The sequence below is a fragment of the Oncorhynchus keta genome, chromosome 24, assembly GCF_023373465.1.
Source record: "Oncorhynchus keta strain PuntledgeMale-10-30-2019 chromosome 24, Oket_V2, whole genome shotgun sequence".
In the NCBI taxonomy this organism is placed as follows: domain Eukaryota; kingdom Metazoa; phylum Chordata; class Actinopteri; order Salmoniformes; family Salmonidae; genus Oncorhynchus; species Oncorhynchus keta.
The window spans coordinates 14,463,562-14,488,595 of NC_068444.1; the positions used below are offsets into that span (position 1 = coordinate 14,463,562).

Consider the following 25,034-nt stretch of genomic DNA (forward strand, 5'->3'; position numbering starts at 1 on the left):
AAGTCAGTTAAGAACTCATTGTTATTTACAGTGACGGCCTACACCAGCCAAACCCAGACGACACTGGGCCAATTGTGCTCTGCCCTATGGGACTCCCAATCATGACCGGTTATGATACAGCCTGGAATCAAATCAGGGTGTCTGTAGTGATGTCTCTAGCACTGAGATACAGTGTCACTCGGGAGCCCAAAAGCAGGTTTCAGTTACCTTTAAGTACGTTTCAGTTTTGCTAGGGCAGGAAAGGAACAGAATACCCCTTGGAGAGAAACACAGGAGAGGACAACAGAGTGATTACCATTTAACTTGGGTAAGGATTGGATAGTCAATTTAGAATGTGCTGAATCGTAACTTGAGATGAGTATCTAGATATGTGCGTAACCGTAAATGGTCCGTATGTGTCCTTCACATCAAAGCATGGTTTAGTTCAGAATGGACTGTGCTGCTCACCCTGGCCAGCTTGTCTCCTTCATCTCTCCTGATCACTCACTGTCCATGTCTGCCTGCAGGGGAAACAGAGATTCACACCATTGGAGAAGAGAAAGGACAAATATCCAAGTAGGCCAAATATCTCAAGTACAAAAATGTATACACTCAGTACTGTAAGTCGCTCTGAATAAGAGTGTTTGATAAATGACTTAAATGTAGGTGTCCAGATATATTTAAGTCATTTGTGTGAGGTAGGGGGAACAAGCATACACACGAGTGCTTGGACACATACATTTATTAAGTCATTTGTGTGCAAAGGGAGAAACAGACAATCAGAGGACAAGAAGGGAGGTCACGGGACCACAACTAAGGCTGCATTCATAACAAGTGGGAAACTCTGACAATGCTACTTGTAAACCGGTAGGAACGAGTTGTGTGCGTTCATGTGTATTGAACTCGTTGAGAACGGCGATTGGCTGATGTCAACCATAAACTAAAGGTACAGCTATCACGTTAAAACCATATCAATGTGTTTAATAAATCAATTAACTGTCGGAAATGCTGTATTCCCTGTATACCCTGTGTCCCCTGTATTCCCTGTATTCCCTGTATACCCTGTGTCCCCTGTATTCCCTGTATCCCCTGTGTCCCCTGTATCCCCTGTGTTCCCTGTATACCCTGTGTCTCCTGTGGGGACCCTGTGTCCCCTGTGTTCCCTGTATCCCCTGTGTCCCCTGTATTCCCTGTATACCCTGTATACCCTGTATACCCTGTGTCTCCTGTGGGGACCCTGTGTCCCCTGTGTCCCCTGTATTCCCTGTATACCCTGTGTCCCCTGTATTCCCTGTATACCCTGTGTCCCCTGTATTCCATGTGTCCCCTGTATTCCATGTATCCCCTGTGTCCCCTGTATTCCCCCTGTGTCCCCTGTATTCCCTGTATCCCCTGTGTCCCTGTATCCCCTGTGTCCCCTGTATTCCCTGTATCCCCTGTGTCCCTGTGTCCCCTGTGTCCCCTGTATTCCCTGTATCCCCTGTGTCCCCTGTATTCCCTGTATCCCCTGTGTCCCCTGTATTCCCTGTCCCCTGTATACCCTGTGTCCCCTGTATCCCCTGTGTCCCCTGTATCCCCTGTATCCCCTGTGTCTCCTGTATGTGTTCCCCTGTGTCCCCTGTATACCCTGTGTCCCCTGTATTCCCTGTATCCCCTGTGTCCCCTGTATTCCCTGTATCCCTGTATACCCTGTCCCCTGTATCCCCTGTGTCCCCTGTATTCCCTGTATCCCCTGTATCCCCTGTGTCCCCTCCTGTATTCCCTGTATCCCTGTATCCCCTGTGTCCCCTGTATTCCCTGTATCCCCTGTGTCCCCTGTGGGGATCCCCTGTGTCCCCTGTATTCCCTGTATCCCCTGTGTCCCCTGTATTCCCTGTATCCCCTGTATTCCCTATATACCCTGTATCCCCTGTGTCTCCTGTATTCCCTGTATCCCCTGTATTCCCTGTATCCCCTGTGTCCCCTGTATTCCCTGTATCCCCTGTGTCCCCTGTATACCCCTGTGTCTCCTGTGGGGACCCTCCCCTGTATTCCCTGTATCCCCTCCTGTGTCCCCTGTATTCCCTGTATCCCTGTGTCCCCTGTATGTCCCTGTATCCCCTATACCCTGTGTCCCCTGTGGGGACCCTGTGTCCCCTGTATTCCCTGTATCCCTGTGTCCCTGTATTCCTGTATCCCTGTGTCCCCTGTATAACCTGTGTCCCTGTGTCCCCTGTATTCCCTGTATACCCTGTGTCCCCTGTATTCCCTGTATGTATTCCCTGTATCCCCTGTGTCCCCTGTATCCATGTCTGTGTCCCCCCCTGTATCCCCTCCCTGTGTCCCCCCTGTATCCCCATGTGTCCCCTGTATCCCCTGTGTCCCCTGTATCCTCTGTGTCCTCTGTGTCCCCTGTATCCTCTGTGTCCTCTGTGTCCCCTGTATCCTGTGTTCTCTGTGTCCCCTGTATCCCCTGTATCCCATGTCCCCTGTATCCTCTGTGTCCCCTGTATCCTCTGTGTCCCCTGTATCCCCTGTATCCTCCTGTGTCCTCTGTGTCCCCTGTATCCTCTGTATTCCCTGTGTCCTCTGTGTCCCCTGTGTCCCCTGTATCCCTGTATCCCTGTGTCCCCTGTATTCCCTGTATACCCTGTGTCCCCTGTATTCCCTGTGTCCCCTGTGTCCCCTGTATCCCTGTGTCCCCTGTATTCCCCTGTATCCCCTGTGTCCCCTGTATTCCCTGTATCCCCTGTGTCCCCTGTATTCCATGTATCCCCTGTGTCCCCTGTATTCCATGTATCCCCTGTGTCCCCTGTATTCCCTGTATCCCCTGTGTCCCCTGTGTCCCCTGTGTCTCCTGTATTCCCTGTATCCCCTGTGTCTCCTGTATTCCCTGTATCCCCTGTGTCCCCTGTATTCCCTGTATCCCCTGTGTCCCCTGTATTCCCTGTATACCCTGTGTCCCCTGTATTCCCTGTATACCCTGTGTCTCCTGTGGGGACCCTGTGTCCCCTGTATTCCCTGTATCCCCTGTGTCTCCTGTGGGGACCCTGTGTCCCCTGTATTCCCTGTATACCCTGTGTCTCCTGTGGGGACCCTGTGTCCCCTGTATTCCATGTATCCCCTGTGTCCCCTGTATTCCCTGTATCCCCTGTGTCCCCTGTATACCCTGTGTCTCCTGTGGGGATCCTGTGTCCCCTGTAATCCATGTGTCCGCTGTATACCCTGTATCCCCTGTATTCCCTGTGTCCCCTGTATCCCCTGTATCCCTGTGTCCATCCTCTGTGTCCCCTGTATCCCCTGTGTCCTCTGTGTCCCCTGTATCCTCTGTATACCCCTGTGTCCTGTATCCCTGTGTCCCCTGTATCCCTGTGTCCCCTCTGTGTCCCCTGTATCCTCTGTATACCCCCTGTGTCCCCTGTATCCCTGTATACTGTGTCCCCTGTACCCTCCCCTCCCTGTATACCCTGTGTCTCCTGTGGGGACCCTCCCCTGTATCCTCTGTGTCCCCCCTGTGTCCCCTGTATTCCCCCTGTGTCCCTGTGGGGACCCTGTGTCCCCTGTATCCTCTGTACCCTGTGTCCCCTGTATTCCCTGTATACCCTGTGTCCCTGTACTGTATCCCCTGTCCTCTGTGTCCCCTGTATCCCCTGTGTCCTCTGTGTCCCTGTATCCTCTGTATACCCCTGTGTCCCCTGTATCCTCTGTGTCCCTGTGTCCCCCTGTATCCCCTGTATTCCATGTGTCCCCTGTAATCCATGTGTCCGCTGTATACCCTGTATCCCCTGTATTCCCTGTGTCCCCTGTATCCCCTGTATTCCATGTGTCCCCTGTATCCCCTGTGTCCTCTGTGTCCCCTGTGTCCTCTGTGTCCCCTGTATCCTCTGTGTCCTCTGTGTCCCCTGTATCCCCTGTGTCCTCTGTGTCCCCTGTATCCTCTGTGTCCTGTGTCCCCTGTATCCCCTGTATTCCCTGTGTCCTCTGTGTCCCCTGTATCCTCTGTATTCCCTGTGTCCTCTGTGTCCCCTGTATCCTCTGTATACCCCTGTGTCCCCTGTATCCCCTGTATCCTCTGTGTCCTCTGTGTCCCCTGTATCCTCTGTATACCCCTGTGTCCCCTGTACCGTAAGCCTTCTTGTTTGGGCACTCCTAATGTAATGCTATGGCAACATCCAAGAGGCTTGAATTTTCGAGCTCTCCCCGTAGATTTTGCTGTGACGTAGTGTCCCCATGAGTGACAGAACACTGAGCCTATCACGGCGCAACTAGAGAACATTACCAACCCCTAACCTATGTATTTTCCACTGGCTGCCCCACCACCACAGAAAGCACAGAGCTAGGCTGAAACACCTGCATTTTTGGAACTTGTAGTAGATATTTGAATCAATAATGAGGAGAGACAAGGTCAATCAACAATCAGGATATTAATTTTATTAAAATAACTTATCGATAAAGTATTTTACCCACACAAAAGTGAACAGAGTGAAAGCCCACTGAGTGGAGTGAGCCTCTGGGTTATATACCGTCTCAAGATAGATGCAACCTCAGAGATGACGTACAATGGCTCCAAACGTCAACACATCCTGTGCCAGCACTTGGCCTCCAGTATAAAGAACGTGTTGTTTTGTTCAGTACTAAGAAAACAAAAGGACATATTTCTTTACTTAGTCTCCACCTTGCTAAGAAAAAAAAGGGATCCATGGGAGAGGACAATCTCCCCCAAGGCCCAAGGAGGGGGTGACTGACGCACAGATATTGTGGAGACAAGTGATTGGTTCCCCATTACTCACACCTTCACATGGTTCATATTAGATGCACATTCACCTATGGAAACAATGTTCTCTTCTGACCTCCTTGGCCCTATTCTCTTTCTGATATTCTGCGTAGCAGCAGGGACATGTTGTTTGTCTATGGAGATTGCATTTCTGTGTGCTCAATTTTATACACGCGTCAGCAACTCATTTTAAGGGGTGTCCACATACTTCTGTATATAGTGTAATTTCCAACATATCCCATGTGTGTCCAGTAGGCTGCGCCTCATTCACAACCTGGAAAAGTTTTTATCTCCAGTAAAACAACAATCTTAAATTACAGACGGGAAAGGTCTGTACCATAGCCAAACCTATATTTTTTTCAGCAAAGGTTTGCGAGGTAGTATTTTGTTGTGGAGAGCACAGAGCACACGCTGCCCAGCATACCCCCCTCTCTCCATCTAGCGCGCTCTGGCATTCCGAAAGAACAACCTTGCAGCAGAATCGAACAACCTGGACTGAGTGGTAGACGTAATATAGTAAACATAACTCCAGAGATGGAATGTAACGTTTTGTATTTATTTATTTTATCTTTATTTAACTAGGCAAGTCAGTTAAGAACTGTCATACCTGGTCCATAGACTGCTTCTTTTTTTTAAACATGTACTTTTGGAATTTGGGTGAATTATCCCTTTAAATATAACCTTCTGTCTCATGTGACCATAGCCCCACCCCCCAAAAAAAAAAAAATGTAAAAAATTATAATATAATAGACACCTATCTTTTCCCACTACCACTGACTTTGCCGATAAATACTTTGTTGAGGGAAAATGTGCTTGATACGATTGTGATGTGTTGTTGTCTCACCTAGCTATCTTAAAATGAATACACTATTTGTAAGTCACTCTGGATAAGAGCGTCTGCTAAATGACTAAAATGTAATGTAAAAAATATGTTTTAGTTTATCGTACTAATTTTAGTATCCTGATTTAAGTTTACTATGTTACGTCTAGTCTATGAGACCAGGCTGAATCAAAGCAGCAAAATAGGTGGCAGAATCCTGCAGTTAAACTGGATTTAACAACAGTGTCCGGCTCTGCCCTCGAATGAAGAGGAAGATAATCGATTTATTTTGATCTTCTTGGTTTGGACAGGAGTAGCCTAATATCATGCCAGTGAAAGCCAACATTTTTATGTGGGCCGTTTACACAGCGGAACCTCGTTTACATGCTGATTAATCTTAGTTCAATATGTCTTTATCTGCATCTACAACTATCCCACCTGCGCTGACAGCGGATCAGCTAACGGTCATCGTGGCCTCCGGTGAGTGATGGCAGTCACAAAAACTTAAGTAGGCTGCTGCTAAATCATGAACATATATATTCAGTCGACATAAACCTGTTGCTCTGATACAGGACTGGCTAACTGTTGATCGTTTAGTTCTGTATGTTTTGCATGTGTTATAAATACACATTAAAAAGGAATCATGTATAACCTATATGTTTACATTAATGCCGGATATGTTTTATAAAGCTTCGTAGTCACGTCTGTGTTCTTGTTGCCTCATTTCTGTAGTGTCCTGCCTGGTGTTCTTCGTAGTGATTCTCGTGCTCCTGGTGGTCTTGTACAGGAAAGACCCTTTCTGCTGCAGGGTGTCGAACTACCAGGCCAACCAGCGCTGTACAGTAAGGATATAAGTAGCTCGGTTGGTAGGACATGGCACTTGCAATTACAGAATAGTGGGTTCGAATCCCGGGACAACCCATACGCAAAAAGTATGCAGCATGACTATAAGTCTACAAGTTGCTTTGGATAAAAGCTAATTTCTATATTATTTTATAAAAACAGGGATAACATGTTATAAACGCCTAATGTATACTATTACCCTCTCTGATGCAGGGTCTTCCAACACTATACAGGAAGGCTATGCATGTTATACATATGTAATTAACAGGGAAACGTGTTATTAACACCTAGTGTATATTGTACATATGTACAGTAAGGACATAAACACCTTACAAATGTGATATAAACATCTATAGGGTTTACCCTAATCTCATTACTAAGGTCATTTACAAATGTAATATAAACATCTATGGGGTTTACCCTAATCTCATCACTAAGGTCATTTACAAATGTGATATAAACATCTATAGGGTTTACCCTAATCTCATCACTAAGGTCATTTACAAATGTGATATAAACATCTATAGGGTTTACCCTAATCTCATCACTAAGGTCATTTACAAATGTGATATAAACATCTATAGGGTTTACCCTAATCTCATCACTAAGGTCATTTACAAATGTGATATAAACATCTATAGGGTTTACCCTAATCTCATCAATAAGGTCATTTACAAATGTGATATAAACATCTATAGGGTTTACCCTAATCTCATCACTAAGGTCATTTACAAATGTGATTTAAACATCTATAGGGTTTACCCTAATCTCATCACTAAGGTCATTTACAAATGTGATATAAACATCTATAGGGTTTACCCTAATCTCATCACTAAGGTCATTTACAAATGGCTATAATGGTATTATACATGTGCTATAACCCATTATTTTAAGGCTGCAAGGTCAGGCCTTACCAGGGAGCTCATTATCATTACAAACCCGGGTCTCTGGTGTGAAAGGCAAACACCCACCGTATCTCAACCAATAGAGTTAACCCACTTGGTGGGAATGTAACGTGGATCCTATAGCGAAGATCGCTGCAATATCATTAACATGTTCACCAGCTGGAAGCCTGATTACAGTAACAGGAGTCTGGTAAACGAGGCTAGAGAAACATCCATTAACCATTATGTAAACACTGTGGAAAAACAATATGAACACAGGTACAATAGAGTACTATAAACTCTTTGGAACTCTTTGTGTAAATGTGTAATAATGGATTTCATTAACCAATAAGAGTGAGATGCGATAAAGGAGAATGATGTGATTATACATTTGCTCTCGCATGAAACATTCCCAAGTTAGTTCAGGTGAAGAGAGATTCCTGTACAGCACTTTGAGATATCAGCTGATGTACGAAGGGCTATATAAATAAAATTTGATTGATTGATTGATTCCTGTTTGTTTTTCTGCAGCAAGCAGACCAGACCTTATGGGCCCTGGTCAAAAGTAATGCAGTATATGGGCTGTTCTACAGACGTGTGTAAAACACCCGTTGAATATGACCGGTGTCAGTACACATCTGCAAAAAAGCGTAATGAAATTGAAATAATTCTATACCAGCCAAACCCAGATGACACTGGGCCAATTGTGCGCCACCCTATGGGAATCCCAATCACAGCCGGAGGTGATACAGCCTGGATTCAAACCAGGGACTGTAGTGACACCTCTTGTACTGAGATGCAGTGCCTTAGAACGCTGCGCCACTCGGGAGCCCTTAAGAGGGTCCTTAAGAGGGTGTGAGCAATGCTGAATGGGTGTAGACAAAGAAGAGCTCTTCACTAGATACCAAAACATTCAAAGGACATTTTCTCAAAAGGGGAGTTAAAAGTTGATCAACTTTTAAAGCAGAATTACTTTCCCATTGTTCCCACTGTAGTGTATGATATACCATTTCCTAGCTCTGAGTCTCTCATTTTATCCAATGTAAAAAAACACATTTTCAAATGTTGCTACGTAATACTGAATCCAGGTGGTGAGTCACATTTTGTTCCTATCCTTTGCTAGTTAGTGAGTTATTAGCCCAGTTATAGATCATTTGTAGTCAGCAATAGGGGAGTGATTGCTTCCTCCAAGAACACAAAACGTGTACATTTCTAGACATCTTTGAAAGGAGCCAGTTAAAGAGGGGTTTTTTTGTCTTAAAGGGGCAGTGTTGTATTTTGAGACGGACATAATTTGGTATGGAAATGATTATGCATTTTATTTTGAAAAGTGGTTTCCAGCATCACCTCCTTATCTGAAGGAGAAGTGGATAAACAGGTTGATGTCAAGCCCTGCATGTTCTTTTTCAAAAGTCTCATGGAACATAGACCTACATTGAACACCACACATCGGCTGCTACTGTAGGCTGGATGATAGATCAAATCAAATCACATTTATTTGTCACATACACATGGTTAGCAGATGTTAATGTGAGTGTAGCGAAATGCTTGTGATTCTAGTTCCGACAATGCAGTAATAACCAACGAGTAATCTAACCTAACCATTCCAAAACTACTACCTTATACACACAAGTGTAAAGGGATAAAGAATATGTACAGTGGGGCAAAAAAGTATTTAGTCAGCCACCAACTGTGCAAGTTCTCCCACTTAAAAAGATGAGAGGCCTGTACTTTTCATCATAGGTACACTTCAACTATGACAGACAAAATGAGAAAAAAAATCCAGAAAATCACATTGTAGGATTTTTAATGAATTTATTTGCAAATTATAGTGGAAAATAAGTGGTCAATAACCAAAGTTTATCTCAATACTTTGTTATATATCCTTTGTTGGCAATGACAGAGGTCAAATGTTTTCTGTAAGTCTTCACAAGGTGAATTTTCTCCATTGTTTATGATGGCGGGCCACTCTGGTAGACCTACATTATGATCAAATAGCCACAGTAGCCTACTTTAGCACTGTTAAAACTAACTTAAAGCGGGTACGGCCTCAGTGTTCAAAGTAAACACATGCCAGAAGTTAAACAGAATTTTCACAACGTTCAAGTTTGCGCTCAGCAGACCTGAAATTTGTTCAATGACGAAACAAATTAGAGGGAACATTGGATATAACTAATCTTAGTATAGAGATTTGCCATTGTGGGCATCCACTATTTTAAAAGTAGTCAACTGGGTGGGGATAAATATGGGTTGGGAGTGATCAGCCATTGATCAGAGAGCATTGTCTTCTTCAAATTGGGATGCCTATGGTTTGTAAACCAAAAACTAAGGCACTATCCAGGAGCCAAGACCAAGATTTATGCCAGAACATTGGTCCCAAGATCCAGATCCAGTGAGTTGGGATATGCCAAGTAAAACTAAATGTTTATGTGGTCTAAAGACCACTAGATCAAGAGTCTATGGGCCCTTTCTTCAATTGTAAGAAACTCAAGTAGAGTAAACTGGAGCATAGTACAGTAGAGCACAGTCCTATAGTGTACAGTACAGTACAGTACAGTCCTTTAGAGTACAGTAGATTAGGGCACATCACAGTACAGTAGAGCACAGTCCTATAGTGTACAGTACAGTACAGTACAGTCCTTTAGAGTACAGTAGATTAGGGCACATCACAGTACAGTAGAGCACAGTCCTATAGTGTACAGTACAGTACAGTACAGTATAGTATAGTCCTTTAGAGTACAGTAGATTAGGGTACATCACAGTACAGTAGAGCACAGACCTATAGTGTACAGTACAGTAGATTATTTATTTATCTAGGCAAGTCAGTTAAGAACTAATTCTTATTTACAATGACAGCCTACCCCAGCCAAACCCTAGTGGCTATAGTGGCTGTTTTAAAAGGTTTACGTGAATAATATTTCCCTGTGCAACTCTGTTTTCTGTATTTGTTATGATACAGAGCTGAGAGAGCATGAGAGAGCATGAGAGAGCATGCAGTGCACAGCTCATTTGATAAGGTTAAGATCATTACCCCCTGCATTTTGTATCCTTATTTTTCTCCCCTATTGAGAATGCAACCACAGATAAACCCTCCTTTGACCTTTAGGTTGGTTGTATCAAAAACATTGATATTCTTCTGTTAATATACGGCCATTTTTTAAATTCAACCATAGGCTACTCATCTGAGATAACCTTACATGAGTGTGTTTTTCCTTTGCATCACATGCTAGTCAGTTACAGTGAAGGCCATCCTCCAGTCCCATTTGCCTCCCACTCCTTTCCTTCCACTCATTCAAGCCAAACATTTTCAATATTATTAACATTGAAAATATCAACACTGTCGCTTCGTTAAACCAGTATTAGTTGATTATATTACAAATGATGCTGTGGTATTATGGCGGCAGCCAGGGGATTGTGTGTTGCACGATGATGTCTCATGTTAAAACCCATATAGCGTTATCGGTAGGGAGAGTCAGAGCCGAGACAGAGGGATAAAGAAATAAACGGTTGGATCTAACGGTAGATTTTGGCAAAGGCATTTTACATTGTGTGGTCGATAGTGCATAACATGCATCAGATCAGGAGAACAGCTCTGGTAGCCCTTAACAAGACTGATTGGAGTATATTGAGTGGAGTATATTATCGGGCATGAAGACAGTGTAATTACAGCTCTATAGCCCAGTTATTCCATCACCGCCTAGTAACCTGGCTTGAGGTTAATTCATTGGAGATTTGTATTGAACTGTTATCATGCCTTTGTTGTTGCTGCTACGTTACTAATTGTTAAAGATAGAATAGAACAGAATAGAGCGTATTAGAATAGAACAGAATAGAGCATATTAGAATAGAACAGAATAGAGCATATTAGAATAGAACAGAATAGAGCATATTAGAATAGAACAGAATAGAGCATATTAGAATAGAACAGAATAGAGCGTATTAGAATAGAACAGAATAGAGCATATTAGAATAGAACAGAATAGAGCATATTAGAATAGAACAGAATAGAGCATATTAGAATAGAACAAAATAGAGCATATTAGAATAGAACAGAATAGAGCATATTAGAATAGAACAAAATAGAGCATATTAGAATAGAACAGAATAGAGCATATTAGAATAGAACAGAATAGAGCATATTAGAATAGAACAGAATAGAGCATATTAGAATAGAACAGAATAGAGCATCTTAGAATAGAACAGAATAGAGCATATTAGAATATAACAGAATAGAGCATATTAGAATAGAACAGAATAGAGCATATTAGAAATGAACAGAATAGAGCATATTAGAATAGAACAGAATAGAGCATATTAGAATAGAACAGAATAGAGCATATTAGAAATGAACAGAATAGAATAACTTTATTTTACACCGACTGAACTTTGGTAAGATGACATTTTCCACTGTAGTGTAGACAGACTTGAACCAGTCTTCCCTCTTCTCTCCCTACCCAGGATGCTCCACCCCAGTACAACAGAAGACAGTCTCTAGTGGTGTCTCCCTACAATGAACATACTGCTGCCGTGGCCCACGGAAACATTGGATCCCAGGTGAATAAAAACCTCTGTCTTTACATAGTAGGGGAGAGTGGGGTAAGTTTAGCCATTTTGTTCATTCAGCATCACTCTGTCAAGGGAAATATGGTATTCTTTCTAACAAAGATATCTACATATATTTCAGGATGTTGTGTATACCTGGTAATAACCAGAATACATGTAAACTTTACAGTTTTGAAAACATAGCTTGTCCAAAAAAAGTGTTTTTTCATCATAACTTACTCAGGGTATGAGGTAAATTGAGCCCGTGGACCAGGGTAAGTTAAGACACCTACACATTTCTGTACTGAATGAAATATTACCACTACATTTTTAAAACCATGTCTATCTCTATTTCCCAAACGCAATTCAATTCAACACAATCATATTTTAGCCCTCTAGACTCTATTGTCTAAGCCTGTGGGGTTCTACTAAGCTAACATATGGAATTGTTTTAAGGTGGCCATACCAAGGATCATTTAGCTATTTGATTTGGTATTTTATACAACCCCTTTAGGTATCCCAAATGTACTTGACTTTCTTTTTTAATGAAACATTGAATTTGGCCTTACTGCTATTAGCCTATAGAAATGCAATGAATAACAGATTCGTACATGGAAAAACAAATGTCCTATATCTGAGAGATTAAATAAAGCTCAGGAGGTGTATTTGTTTTTACACATATTTAGCCCTTTTTTTTAGGCACTGAACTACTTCCACACAGAATGTACTTCCATTCATTTTTTAAACTGGTACTGGGCTACCTTCAGACGAGTCTTGTGAGGCTTGTCGGTGTCCAAGAGCAAGACATCCAACATGTACTGTACATGTAATGAAAGAGTCATCTTTCCATAGAGGGGTCATGTTAGTGTGTAGCCCAAGACGTTTGGACACTACAGACAGAAGTTGGCCGATCGGCGGTACCGACTTCAGACGAGTCATGTGAAGCTTGTGCTTCAGACGAGTCATGTGACACTTGTGCTTCAGATGAGTCATGTGACGCTTGTGCTTCAGACGAGTCATGTGACGCTTGTGCTTCAGACGAGTCATGTGACGCTTGTGCTTCAGACGAGTCATGTGACGCTTGTGACGGGTGTAGAGCAAAACCATAATAGAGATCTCTAGCCTAACAGACAGATTTTTATGGGGATTTTTTTTATTATCCTAATTATATTTCCACGGGGGGGAAATGGACTAAAGAGGGTTTTAACACAGGCTTAACACCTAACAAACACTTTATACTTTTTAAAACACTTTTAACACAGGCAAAGGCCCTGTTGTTACCTCACATCCCAGCGATAATGCCTTGCATTACGTCTGGGGAAGAAAACATTTCAATTTGCTCAATTTGACTCAAACTATTGACTCAAATGACCACATGGCCATTGGCTCAATTTACCCCAAGGCAAACATTTGAACTATATTAGCCCACACAGCTACAAGGATGCACTTTCATGCTAGGTTTAGGATCTCATATTGAAGCTTATAGAGAAGCTTCTTTTTTGTACCTAACTTGCTTAAACACTTTTGCCATGTGGTTACTTCCTCCACAAACTCCATGAGATTATGACCTCTTCCTAAATATTCGGTAAAATTATACATTTTGTATATGATTTACTAGAAACAAGGGTGGCTCAACGTACCCCACACTCTCCTATTACACATAGAGATGTAGGTATTAATCAATTAATTCACTTCTCCCTATTATAATCTCATATTAAAAACATCTGAGCTGCTTTCACATTGTTATTGATGCCCAGTGCCGTTTGTAATTAGGCTGCGTTTACACAGTCAGCACAATTCTGATCTTTTTCCACTAACTGGTCTTTTGACCAATCAGATCTACTCTTGAAAAATAGAAAAAGTGATATCATATGAACATGTTTGGTGTGTGTCTGCAGCTTCCAGGGAGGCTGTTTATCATCGGTAAGCCCAGCAGCTATGACCTGGACGGGATCCTGCCCCGCCTTCCGTCCTACGAGAGCGTCCGTAAGAAGGACCGTCAGAGACAGATCCACTCTATGATAGCCGACCGCTTTGGTATCAGCCCCACACAGTCTGAAACGGAGGTCAGTCACTCCTCTGTTCTGGACCTATTTTTATTATGTATTGTTCACTGCATATGTAAATATCTATTTTGTCATTGTGGAAGGATGTTGCAGGGCTCCCTTGTAAAAGAGACCTTGCTCTCAATGGGAATCCCTGTTGAGATCAAAGTCAAATAAAAAATAAATATATTCATACATAGAATATTGATTTATTTCAGTAAATTTGATCTCATAAAATGTCTCTGTACCTACAGCCTCCTCCGACGTACGAGGAGACTCTTCGCCAGTCCATGATCATCTCCTCTGAAGACCTTCAGTGTGTTGAGGCACTTCCCTCAGACCTCCCTCTCTCCACCTGTAACTCCAGCCTTGAACACACAGTGACAGTAGATGCAGGCCCGTCACCCTACCGCCCTATTCAGAGCCCGACCCGGGAACCCGTCTCTGTCTAGACCAGGAGTTATTTGAGGGTCGGAACACTCCTGGTTTTCAACTTCGCATTTTAACTAGAGACTCGTGTTTCTACCCTTTGCAAGAGAAAAGAAGACAAATCAACAAAGAAAGAGACATTGTCATGATAATGCATGAGTCAGTTTCACTCAAGAGTTTGTCCTCCTGAGACCAACGCTCTCAACTCTTGACTGTCGTCTGTTGGTGTAGTGAGTGGTTTTAACATGACTGTATGCTGTACATGGCTTGATATCCTTCCACTGGCAATGATATCCTTTATCAGCTAAATAATCAAATCAGCCTACATTTCAAACTCTAGACGTGCTTGGGTGTGTGGAAAAGAAGATGTCCGCACCTCACAAGCAGACATATTATGCTTCATCACAACATCCAATGTCGTAGACAACCACAGAACAAGGACATTGTTTTGGGTTGAACGTGTTAATGAAAAATCTAAATCTCCTTGTTTCAAAAGAACACCGAGCTATGAATACCCAGCTACCTGACATGTGATGATGACGACTGGTGAGTGTAGGGCCAGACCAGAGAGCTGTTGTGGTTGAACACATCACTAATTATTAACACTACTGAAGGCAGACAATGCCTATGTTCCAAATGGTACCCTAATCCCCATGTAGTGCACTACGTAGGAAACAGGGTCCCATTTGAGAGACAATCAAAGTGTGTTCACTCAGGGACAGTTGACCAGGGACCATTTTGTCTTAACCCAGGTCAAACTAACTATGCACAGAGAAACTCACCATGACCCTGACGTTCCGTATTTTTTGAAACTGCCGGTTAGGGGCTCGTAAGTAAGCATTTCACTGCAAGGTCTACTACACCTGTTGTACTCAGCGCATGTGACTATTAACATTTGATTTGATTTACTTCCTGGGCTAAACTGGAATGGGTTTGTCAATGTGTTTAGACTGAGATACAGTATGTAACTATGCAAAACATTCATATTATGTGTGACCCAAATCAAACAAAAAAACATGTGAAAGTAATAGTTAAATAGCTGAACCAAAAAGGGTCAAATAGGTGAACTAAAGTCGATATAAATTACCTATCCGCTTTAAAAAAAAAAAAGTTTACTCTAACTACGTTTCCATACAGTTTGTATGCGAGTAAAGTCATACCTTTGATAAATTGAATCACGACAGCTGTGATGGAAACAGGAAGTTTCCATACAATTCTAAATGCGGACAGATCATTTGTTCGTTCGACATGGTGGGATCTTTTTGTGTCTGTAAAATGTGTTATGCGAGAAATGGTGGGGGAAACTCGTTTATGCACAAATATTGATATAACAACCGTGTCGAAGTACACTTGGAGTCACGCGATGACATGGTGTGTCGAAGTACACTTGGAGTCACGCGATGACATGGTGTGTGTGTGGTCCTCCCACTACAACTGGGGAATCCATGTAGTTTATTAGAATATAGATGAAATAAATTATGAACTTCACAGGGTGGTGAAAGTGCACAGTGATCTTGATGCTCTTTTCCAATAAATATTGAGGGTCTTATTCTTTTGATCGATTCATGACTGCCATTTGACAAAAAACAAATATTCTTGCTCCTATCCATAATAATCTCATCATGTAGACTAGCCTACCCGCACTGTATCTACAAGCTGTTGGCTAGAGCGAACGTGCCAATGAGCCTATCCTCCTACAGCTCCCCAAACCAGCCTCCATTGCAGAGTAGGCATATTTACTATTTAATGTAACAGTTTTTTGTGACAAAACTATCGGTAGAGGTGAAAATGCGAAGGCAACATATTGAACTTTAAACGTTTTTTTAGTACATTAAAACTTAAGCAAAAAAAGAAAATTGTGTGTCGCTTATCATCGCTCACTGACTTTAATTTGCAAAAAGTCAGTTTGAAATACAACATTGGTGGAAAAATATGCATGTTTTAGTTCAGACTTGTTGTATTAACTTGACCTATATTAATTGGGGTGGCAGGGTAGCCTAGTGGTTAAGAGCGTTGGACTAGTAACCGGAAGGTTGCAAGTTCAAACCCCCGAGCTGACAAGGTCATTCTGCCCCTGAACAGGCAGTTAACCCACTGTTCCTAGGCCGTCATTGAAAATAAGAAGTTGTTCTTAACTGACTTGCCTAGTTAGATAAAGGTACAATTTTAAAAAACTGATAGGATTGCTATCAAACTTACTGTCAAAAGGGAACACTCCTGCTTCTATTCATTGAAATTTGTCCGTTTTTCTCTACCAGGCACAAATATGTCCACAGCGTAGAATAGATGTTGAGTAATGTCAGCGAAGGGAGTAGAGACCTCATTTTGACCTCTCCCTTTTTTTTTTTTTTTGCAGAGTTTCTCTCCCCAAACCCAATCTTCCCCTAAGCACTTACAAATCTTATAAACACTCTAAACTACGGCGCTCATCAGTTATTAGAGGGCCTCCATCAGAAGTGTTTCGACAAGCTGTCTGTTGTGGTGAATGTACCAGGGCATTCGTAATGTATTTCACACTCCTCTGCATTCCACTGGGAGGAGTTGACATACTATCTGGAACTCATACTCTCAAAATAAATGGCACCTAACTCACTCTACAAGTTCTGAGTAAAGTCGCTCTGGATAAGAGCGTCTGCTAAATGACTTAAATGTAAATGTAAAGTATGATCTGTAAAATGCTATACACATCCTGCCATCACACTGGGCACAGACATCAGTCCAACTTCTCGTTTTGATTTACATTTGGTGGAGTTGTCAACTACTGTGAATTCAACTTCAACAACAAAACATCCCCGTGTCATTGGATTTAGGTTCAAAGTTTGGCGAAAGACAAATTCCCTTACGTTCATGACTTTTGTTCAAATTGAATCAGTTTTACACGTTGAAATAAGGTAGAAACATTGATTCAACCAGTTTTTGCCCCGTGTGATGTCTATTTGGAGATTTGTTTTTCTCCCAAATCTCTCAATCCTGGTACGAGCAGAATGTGAATGGGTTTTTATAAATAATTCACAGGAAATTACAAGTCAACACCCAACGTTTCTTGAACCAGGGTCATCAACATGAAATGATGTGAGTGAGATAGTTGGCTATAAGATAACGCATAGTGCTGTGAGTTAATGATTAATGAGAGTTCTTTAGAATACAGTCTGCTGCTAAAAAGTGTGATTTATTACTTCAATCTGCTTCACAGGTTCTTTAAAAAAACAAACACGTTTTTACATTAGCCCTCCCGTGGTCTGTATGGAGAAAACTGAGGGGAAACTTGAGCCTTGAGACACCCTGTGGTTACTTCAAGAACTATAGACCACATTCACACTTGATATTGATTTTTTCCCCCACCAAACGATACTAAAATATTCCCGACAATTAAATACCTTTGGATACACAGGAAATTGTTCTCTTAACTAAGCTTAAAATTCCAACAGACTGCTGATGTCATGATTATATATAAAACTTTATTGGATGGAATGACATTGGTATGTCTTCTTACAGCACAAAAAGTCATAAAGGTGCCTGTTGAATAAACTTTCGACCAGTCACATTTCCAGAGTGCAGGATCAATGACAACGGTCACCACAGGTAACACAGGAAGCTTTGAGTAATTCCCTTGGAACATCCAGAATCCTCATCACGCTTTGGCTCAGTTCCACAACATTCACAACAAAAGGAGTCTGCGGGTGAACAGAACTTTTCAAATCCAAACTGCCCAGTCCATAGAAAGAGTAGGGTTTGTACCTACACAGAGTGGAATAGGAATGAGTCTTCAGAACATGCCAACCAGTTTGAATTTGCCCTCCTGTTTGTTGGGCACTACGTTGATGAAGGTCTTGTAGAGTACAGTTCCTGTGGGCAGCTTGGTGATGACCTTGAAGGTCTCAGAGCTGCGTGGGGCTGGAACATACACCTCCTTAGTGAACCTGACAATGCCGTCCTCCAGGGCATACAGGGTGTTGTTGGTTCCAATCCCCACCTGAGAGAGAAAGAGAGGTGGTGGGGGGGGCAGAAAGAGAGGAGGGGGAAGAGAGATTAGTTGACAATCAACCAGCCACCTACAGACATTTGAAAACTTCCAGGGGTGTACTCACTAGGAACCAAACGAAACAGCAAGGGACCTACCTGAATTTGTCCTAATGTAAACATATTGTTCTTTGGAGTAAACGGTTTCTTTTGAAAAATGTTTTGCTAAGATGTCCGTCTAATGAATACACCCCAGGATATTAACAGTGACCGTGTGAAACCTTACATGTGCTCCTGGTTGCCACCTCATGAGCCTCTGTGTTGCTAGGATGTTGCCAGCATGGACAAAGTTCCCTGAAGATGGATGACAACAAAACAGAAGTGTTTGTTAGATAATTCAAACATGGTGTGTAGGATCTAATGTTGTCACGATACCAGTATCGCAATATTAAGATACCTAATTTTCCATGGCAAAAAGAAAACAAAGCAGAATAAACACTTTGGACTTTCAAAAACGACTGTATGAAATAGTGTGTGACAAACTCAGCAAAAAAAGAAACACCCCTTTTTCAGGACCCTGTCTTTCAAAGATAATTCGTAATAAATCCTAATTCCTCCACAGATCTTCATTGTAAAGGGTTTGAACACTGTTTCCCATGCTTGTTCAATGAACCATAAAGAATTAATGAACATGCACCTGTGGAACGGTCGTTAAGACAGTAACAGCTTACAGACGGTAGGCAATTAAGGTCACAGTTATGAAAACTTAGGACACTAAAGAAGCCTTTCTACTGTCTCTGAAAAACACCAAAAGAAAGATGCCCAGGGTCCCTGCTCATCTGTGTGAACGTACCTTAGGCATGCTGCAAGGAGGCACGAGGACTGCAGATGTGGCCAGGGCAATAAATTGCAATGTCCGTACTGTGAGACGCATAAGACAGCGCTACAGGGAGACAGGACGGACAGCTGATCGTCCTCGCAGTGGCAGACCACGTGTAACAACACTTGTACAGGATCGGTACATCTGAATGTCACACCTGCAGGAGAGGTACAGGATGGCAACAACAACTGCCCGAGTTACACCAGGAACGCACAATCCCTCCATCAGTGCTCAGACTGTCCTCAATAGGCTGAGAGAGGCTGGACTGAGGGCTTGTAGGCCTGTTGTAAGGCAGGTCCTCACCAGACATCACCGGCGACAACATTATCTATGAGCACAAACCCACTGTCGCTGGACCAGGAGGACTGGCAAAAGGTGCTCTTCTCTGACGAGTCGTGGTTTTGTCTCAGGGGTGATGGTTGGATTCGTGTTTACTGTCGAAGGAATGAGCATTACACCGAGGCCTGTTCTCTGGAGCGGGATTGATTTGGAGGTGGAGGGTCCATCATGGTCTGGGGCGGTGTGTCACAGCATCATCGGACTGAGTTTATTGTCATTGCAGGCAATCTCAATGCTGTGCATTACAGGGAATACATCCTCCTCCCTCATGTGGTACCCTTCCTGCAGGCTCATCCTGACATGACCCTCCAGCATGACAATGTTAGTCACATGTCTGTGGAACTTGTTCAGCTTATGTCTCAGTTGTTGAATATTGTTATGTTCATACAAATATTTACACATGTTAAGTTTGCTGAAAATAAACGCAGTTGACAGTGAGAGGACGTTTTTTTTTGTGTTTTTTTTTTGCTGAGTTCAGTGTGAGACGCAGTGTGTGACATAGTGCTATAGCTTGGAAAAGAAACACGTGACTCTGGGTGACAAAATCTGATGTTTTTTCCCCCAACATTAGGACTGATTTCCTCCTATTCATGTTTTGTTTCCTGCCTCGAGTATCAGGATACTGGAATAGTGACTGCCCTAGTAGGGTGAAAGACATAACATGCACCTCAGAGATGTCAGAACTAAGCATACTGACAAATAAACAGCATTAACGTAGCTACCATCTGTTTTCTTGAAGCCATATCTGCGACCAGGGCTCTTTCCACCGACGTTCTTGCTGCTACCGCCTGCCTTCTTGGAGGCGAACCGCACCCAGTCCGCGAGAGAGGACTGGCAAGGGAGCAGAAGACCTGCAATTTCATCGAGTTAACATTGTAGTTTGGAAACATTGTAACAGTTGTAGCAAGGAGATACAATGACTGTCTGGCTTGTATAATGACAGTGGGCTGTTCAATGCCATTTGTGATGGTCATGCAATGCTAGCAACTTCTTTCCAATGTAGGTAGCTAGTTGTCGGATACACCAGCTGTAGTCCCGACATGACCAATCTCTCAAACTCAAGGCAGCATTCTGCCTTCTCCTTACAGTTCTCAGGCATTCGTTTCACCCACGACTGCCTCATGTGAACTACAATCGAAAACATATGGCCCTTAACTTTCATCAGTGAGAAACAATCCTTCAAATAAAAGATAGTTACTGTAGCAGTTGTGCACTGATCCACACAGTTATGGAGCCGCCACCCGACGAAACTACACTTACTGAGTTACACTTACACACAGGTGTTCAGGGCATTCTAGATAGCTAATTAGAACAGGAGGTCGGCTCTTGGCTTCTGTCTGTTTTCTGTAAACAAGTACTGTAACATGGAGATATGGCCGTGTGGGAACACTAACCCTATCAAGGTATGTATCAATTCAACCTTTAAAAAAAACTAAAAACATACTGCAAGTGATGCATGTTAAGATCCCCGACGCTCGGTTTTTACATGAACAAAACTTCCCCGTACAGAAGACGCCTTCGTCCAATGACTTATGTATAATCTAATGGAACTGAGAGTCATGATCAAGAGCTAGACATGACCATGCAATCCAATCCCTCGACAGCATGGCCACGCAATTATTACATACACAAAAACTGAAATGTTCAAATATAATTTTAAATCAACATTTGTGATAGACAAGAGAAGTTTAGGTTTACGTCTAATAGAAGGGGCCCTGCTGTCCAGGGATTGGATAGCATGGTCATGTCGGGACTACACTGGTTATTGATAAGCCAAGGGGGCTTTACAGCCTCCCCTCCCTCCCCAATACCAGGTGAAGGTATTGACCCCACTGTGAATTACAATCTGACGCTCTGTTAACATTTAGAAACGTTATTAACCATCGCTTGCGATGCAGTTTTGGAAACATTTGGAACTTAACAATAATTTCAGCAAGAAAGAATTAGGGCTGGACGATATGGTCAAAATATCAGATCCCAGTATCTTTTAAAAAATTGGACGGTGTTTCATGTTTTTGATTAATAAAAGTTCTACATTTGCTTTATAAGTAGTGAGTGATCCTAGAGTGGCAACACATACATTCTAAATGATTTCAATGCGTCTTTCTCCAGTATAAAACTGATTGTTTTATACTGTTCAATTCAACCAAAAATCAGGGTTTTGGCTACGGTAAGCCATCATTATAAATAAGAATTTGTTCTTAATTGACTTGCCTAGTTAAATAAAGCTTAAATAAAAAATATAAAAAATAAATACAAAAGATACACTTACTGTATGCAGGTGAGAAAAGTTGTACCCGGCTGTTTTCAAGTACAACCTCCAGCAGAGGTATGTCACCTTGTGCTCACATTTCCATTGGACAATTCCATTTCATATTTTCAGCTGGAAGCAGGCGTTTGTCAAAACACAGCCGGGTGCGACTCTGCTATGTGTATCTTTTGTATTTGAACAATTCTCTTATATGAAAGTTATGTTCCCAAAACCATATTGCAAGCGAGGTGAATTTGCGTGTAGACAGAGGGTCGGGTATAACCCTTAAGCGGCATATAGGTACGTGGAATGCCTCAATCTATTACTTTTGCAATTTGAGTCATAAGGGCAAGGAGTACACCAGCCGGTGACAGTTAGCTAACTAAATGCAGAACGAACGAGCCAGCAGATCCGACCAGCTTGCTTACAGCTGCACAACATTCCTGTGTATCTAGATCCAGGGATGAGAAATGCATTTTACTCGGAATTGTCCCATTATCCTAACTATTACACAGAAGATTAAATTGTGTTAAATTTGGTTGGTGTAACAGTTAGGATAATGGGACAATTCGGAATACAACGCCTTTCTCATCCCTGCAATGAGGTACATTTTTCAACCCATATCTCTCACCGGCTCCACGGTGTCTTAATACTGTATACACAGGAATGACTGTCTCAGGATGGTAAGTTGGTGGTTGAAGATATCCCTCTAGTGGTGTGGGGGCTGTGCTTTGGCAAAGTGGGAGGGGTTATATCCTGCCTGTTTGGCCTTGTCCGAGGGTATCATCGGATGGGGCCACAGTGTCTCCTGACCCCTCCCGTCTCAGCCTCCAGTATTTATGCTGCAGTAGTTTATGAGTCGGGGGGCTAGGGTCAGTCTGTTATATCTGGAGTACTTCTCCTGTCTTATCCGGTGTCCTGTGTAAATATAAGTATGCTCTCTCTAATTCTCTCTTTCTCTCTCTCGGAGGACCTGAGCCTTAGGACCATGACTCAGGACTACCTGGCATGATGACTCCTTGCTGTCCCCAGTCCACCTGCACCAGTTTAAACTGTTCTGCCTGCGGCTATGGAACCCTGACCTGTTCACCGGACATGCTACCTGTCTCAGACCTGCTGTTTTCAACTCTCTCTTAATGATCGGCTATGAAAAGCCAACTGACATTTACTCCTGAGGTGCTGACTTGCTGCACCCTCGACAACTACTGTGATTATTATTATTTGACCATGCTGGTCATTTATGAACATTTGAACATCTTGGCCATGATCTGTTATAATCTCCACCCGGCACAGCCAGAAGAGGACTGGCCACCCCACATAGCCTGGTTCCACTCTAGGTTTTGGCCTTTTGACCTGCATTGCTTGCTGTTTGGGGTTTTAGGCTGGGTTTCTGTACAGCACTTTGAGATATCAGCTGATGTAAGAATGGCTATATAAATACAATTTGATTTGACCCTATTGCAGCTTTACGCAAGCTGATGACAGAGAACGAGCGATTGGCTATTGTCATGCTCGCTTCAAAAACACGTTATCCAGCTAAATAGCTTTATAATACATACGCGTCATTGGCGTATATTAGGTCTAAAGACGTGTTTCAAAGAGGTTTTATTTAACGCAAATAAATGATGATTTTAATATGTTACCTGCTCTGGACTTGAACATCAAGGACGAGAGCGCAGCCATCTTGTTTTACTAGTTACCAGAGCCGCAAAGTCAAAATGGTCTATAAAGTAACAATTCATTAAATCAAAAATGATATTTTTTTTGGTCTTAATTTAAAGTTAGGCATAAGGTTATCAGTGTGGTTGAGGTTAGGGTTAAAATCTTATTTTAAGAAAAAAATGTAGAAATAGGCGGGGTTTAACCGTGACCTTGTGTCACATCAAAACCCTCCCGTCAATCACCACACCCGCGGAACCAGAGTTGTAACGGCTTGCAAGTCGAGATAAATAGCGAATTACTTTTATTCTTTTGAAAATAAAATATTGAACACATTATACAATAATTGTTTAATAACAATGTGAGTAGCTAGTTATTTTTTTTAATTACTTTGACAGGTAGCTAACTATTAACGTTAGTTAATGTATTGGTAGCTAAACGTTACTGTAGCTTGCGAGGTTCGTTTTTCCCTCGGGTACATTTGTTAGGTAATTAGCTAATGTATGTCATTATGTAAATATGTCATTAGCCTTGACTATAAAATGTCGCGAATGTTACTGTTACAATAATTACTTACAAATTATGAACTATATAATTAGCTAGCTGCACGACAACGAACCCGTGTATATGGGCTAAGCATGGCATTATAGCCGAGAGACCTTCTTCGATTAGATTTAAAGCGGTTGGCATCCAATAAATGTTGCATTACCGCCACCTACTAGACTGGAGTATAACTCCCTTATACTTGAAAAACAAATATTAAACAAATACCCTACCACCTAACACTACACTCACAAAAATGTATATATCAGAGTCCACTATTTAAATATATTTAGTCCTACTTCAGGCCAACAGCCTGAAATGATGGGACACCACCACTTAACACACCCCATAACTCTTCTGATGTCAAGTCTCGCACACCCAAATACCTCTGCAGCTGCTACCACAACCTCTATTTTCTGTGATTTACTTTCCATCCCAGCAGTACAGTTGATAACTATTGCTATAAATGCCAAAAAATCCAATCTTAATCTTACATCTCTACTACTCCCCCCCCCTGACCCATCTTTCTGTGCTTTCTTCAATGCCTCAGCATATGACAACTTCTGCACAACTCTAACCCTGGAAACCTCAACCTGCCTCTCTCGCATGGGACATTTCTGATCCCCAGCACCATGGGCACCGCTATAATTAACACATACCACTACTTTCCCCAAGGCTTCACATTCCTTTGTCTCATGCCCTTCTGCACACTTCTCACACCTAGGAACCTCTCTCCTACACACTACTGCCACATACCAATGAGCTTGACACCCGTAACAACGTAATGTATTTGGCACAAAATCTCATACAGCATAACTTATACATCCTAACAACACTTTGTCGGGCAAAGACTCATCAAAACTCAAAAAAGAACAGACAATGACTCTTCAGTTTCACCACTCACAATGACTTCAGTTTCACCACTCACAATGACTCTTCACCACTCACAATGACTCTTCAGTTTCGCCACTCACAATGACTCTTCAGTTTCACCACTCACAATGACTCTTCACCACTCACAATGACTCTTCAGTTTCACCACCTCTTCAGTTTCACCACTCACAATGACTTCAGTTTCACCACTCACAATGACTCTTTCACCACTCA

The 25,034-nt window shown here is 42.4% G+C and overlaps 3 protein-coding genes and 1 long non-coding RNA gene across 4 annotated transcripts; 2 read left to right on the forward strand and 2 right to left on the reverse strand.

Annotated features, from left to right (window-relative positions):
* Nucleotides 1–479: 479 nt before the first annotated feature.
* LOC127911387 (collagen alpha-2(V) chain-like) lies at nt 480–4,765 on the reverse strand. Its single transcript, XM_052477855.1, has 4 exons — nt 4,751–4,765; nt 3,643–4,107; nt 1,041–3,509; nt 480–500 (listed from the first exon to the last, which is right to left on the reverse strand). Exons 1-4 carry the CDS (start codon nt 4,763–4,765, stop codon nt 480–482), a joined length of 2,970 nt encoding a protein of 989 aa, XP_052333815.1.
* Nucleotides 4,766–5,537: 772 nt separating this feature from the next.
* Nucleotides 5,538–15,844, forward strand: LOC118402719 (uncharacterized). The gene is made up of 5 exons (XM_035800908.2): nt 5,538–6,032; nt 6,285–6,394; nt 11,738–11,833; nt 13,720–13,887; nt 14,121–15,844. Exons 1-5 carry the CDS (start codon nt 5,960–5,962, stop codon nt 14,316–14,318), a joined length of 645 nt encoding a protein of 214 aa, XP_035656801.1. The 5' UTR covers nt 5,538–5,959; the 3' UTR covers nt 14,319–15,844.
* Nucleotides 6,423–7,789, forward strand: LOC127911384 (uncharacterized). The gene is made up of 2 exons (XR_008078162.1): nt 6,423–7,004; nt 7,062–7,789. It is a non-coding gene; the product is annotated as an uncharacterized LOC127911384 (long non-coding RNA).
* A 1,601-nt stretch (nt 15,845–17,445) lies between the features above and the next one.
* LOC118402720 (39S ribosomal protein L27, mitochondrial-like) lies at nt 17,446–23,558 on the reverse strand. The gene is made up of 4 exons (XM_035800909.2): nt 23,369–23,558; nt 20,197–20,325; nt 18,542–18,609; nt 17,446–18,268 (listed from the first exon to the last, which is right to left on the reverse strand). Exons 1-4 carry the CDS (start codon nt 23,406–23,408, stop codon nt 18,062–18,064), a joined length of 444 nt encoding a protein of 147 aa, XP_035656802.1. The 5' UTR covers nt 23,409–23,558; the 3' UTR covers nt 17,446–18,061.
* Nucleotides 23,559–25,034: the final 1,476 nt, after the last annotated feature.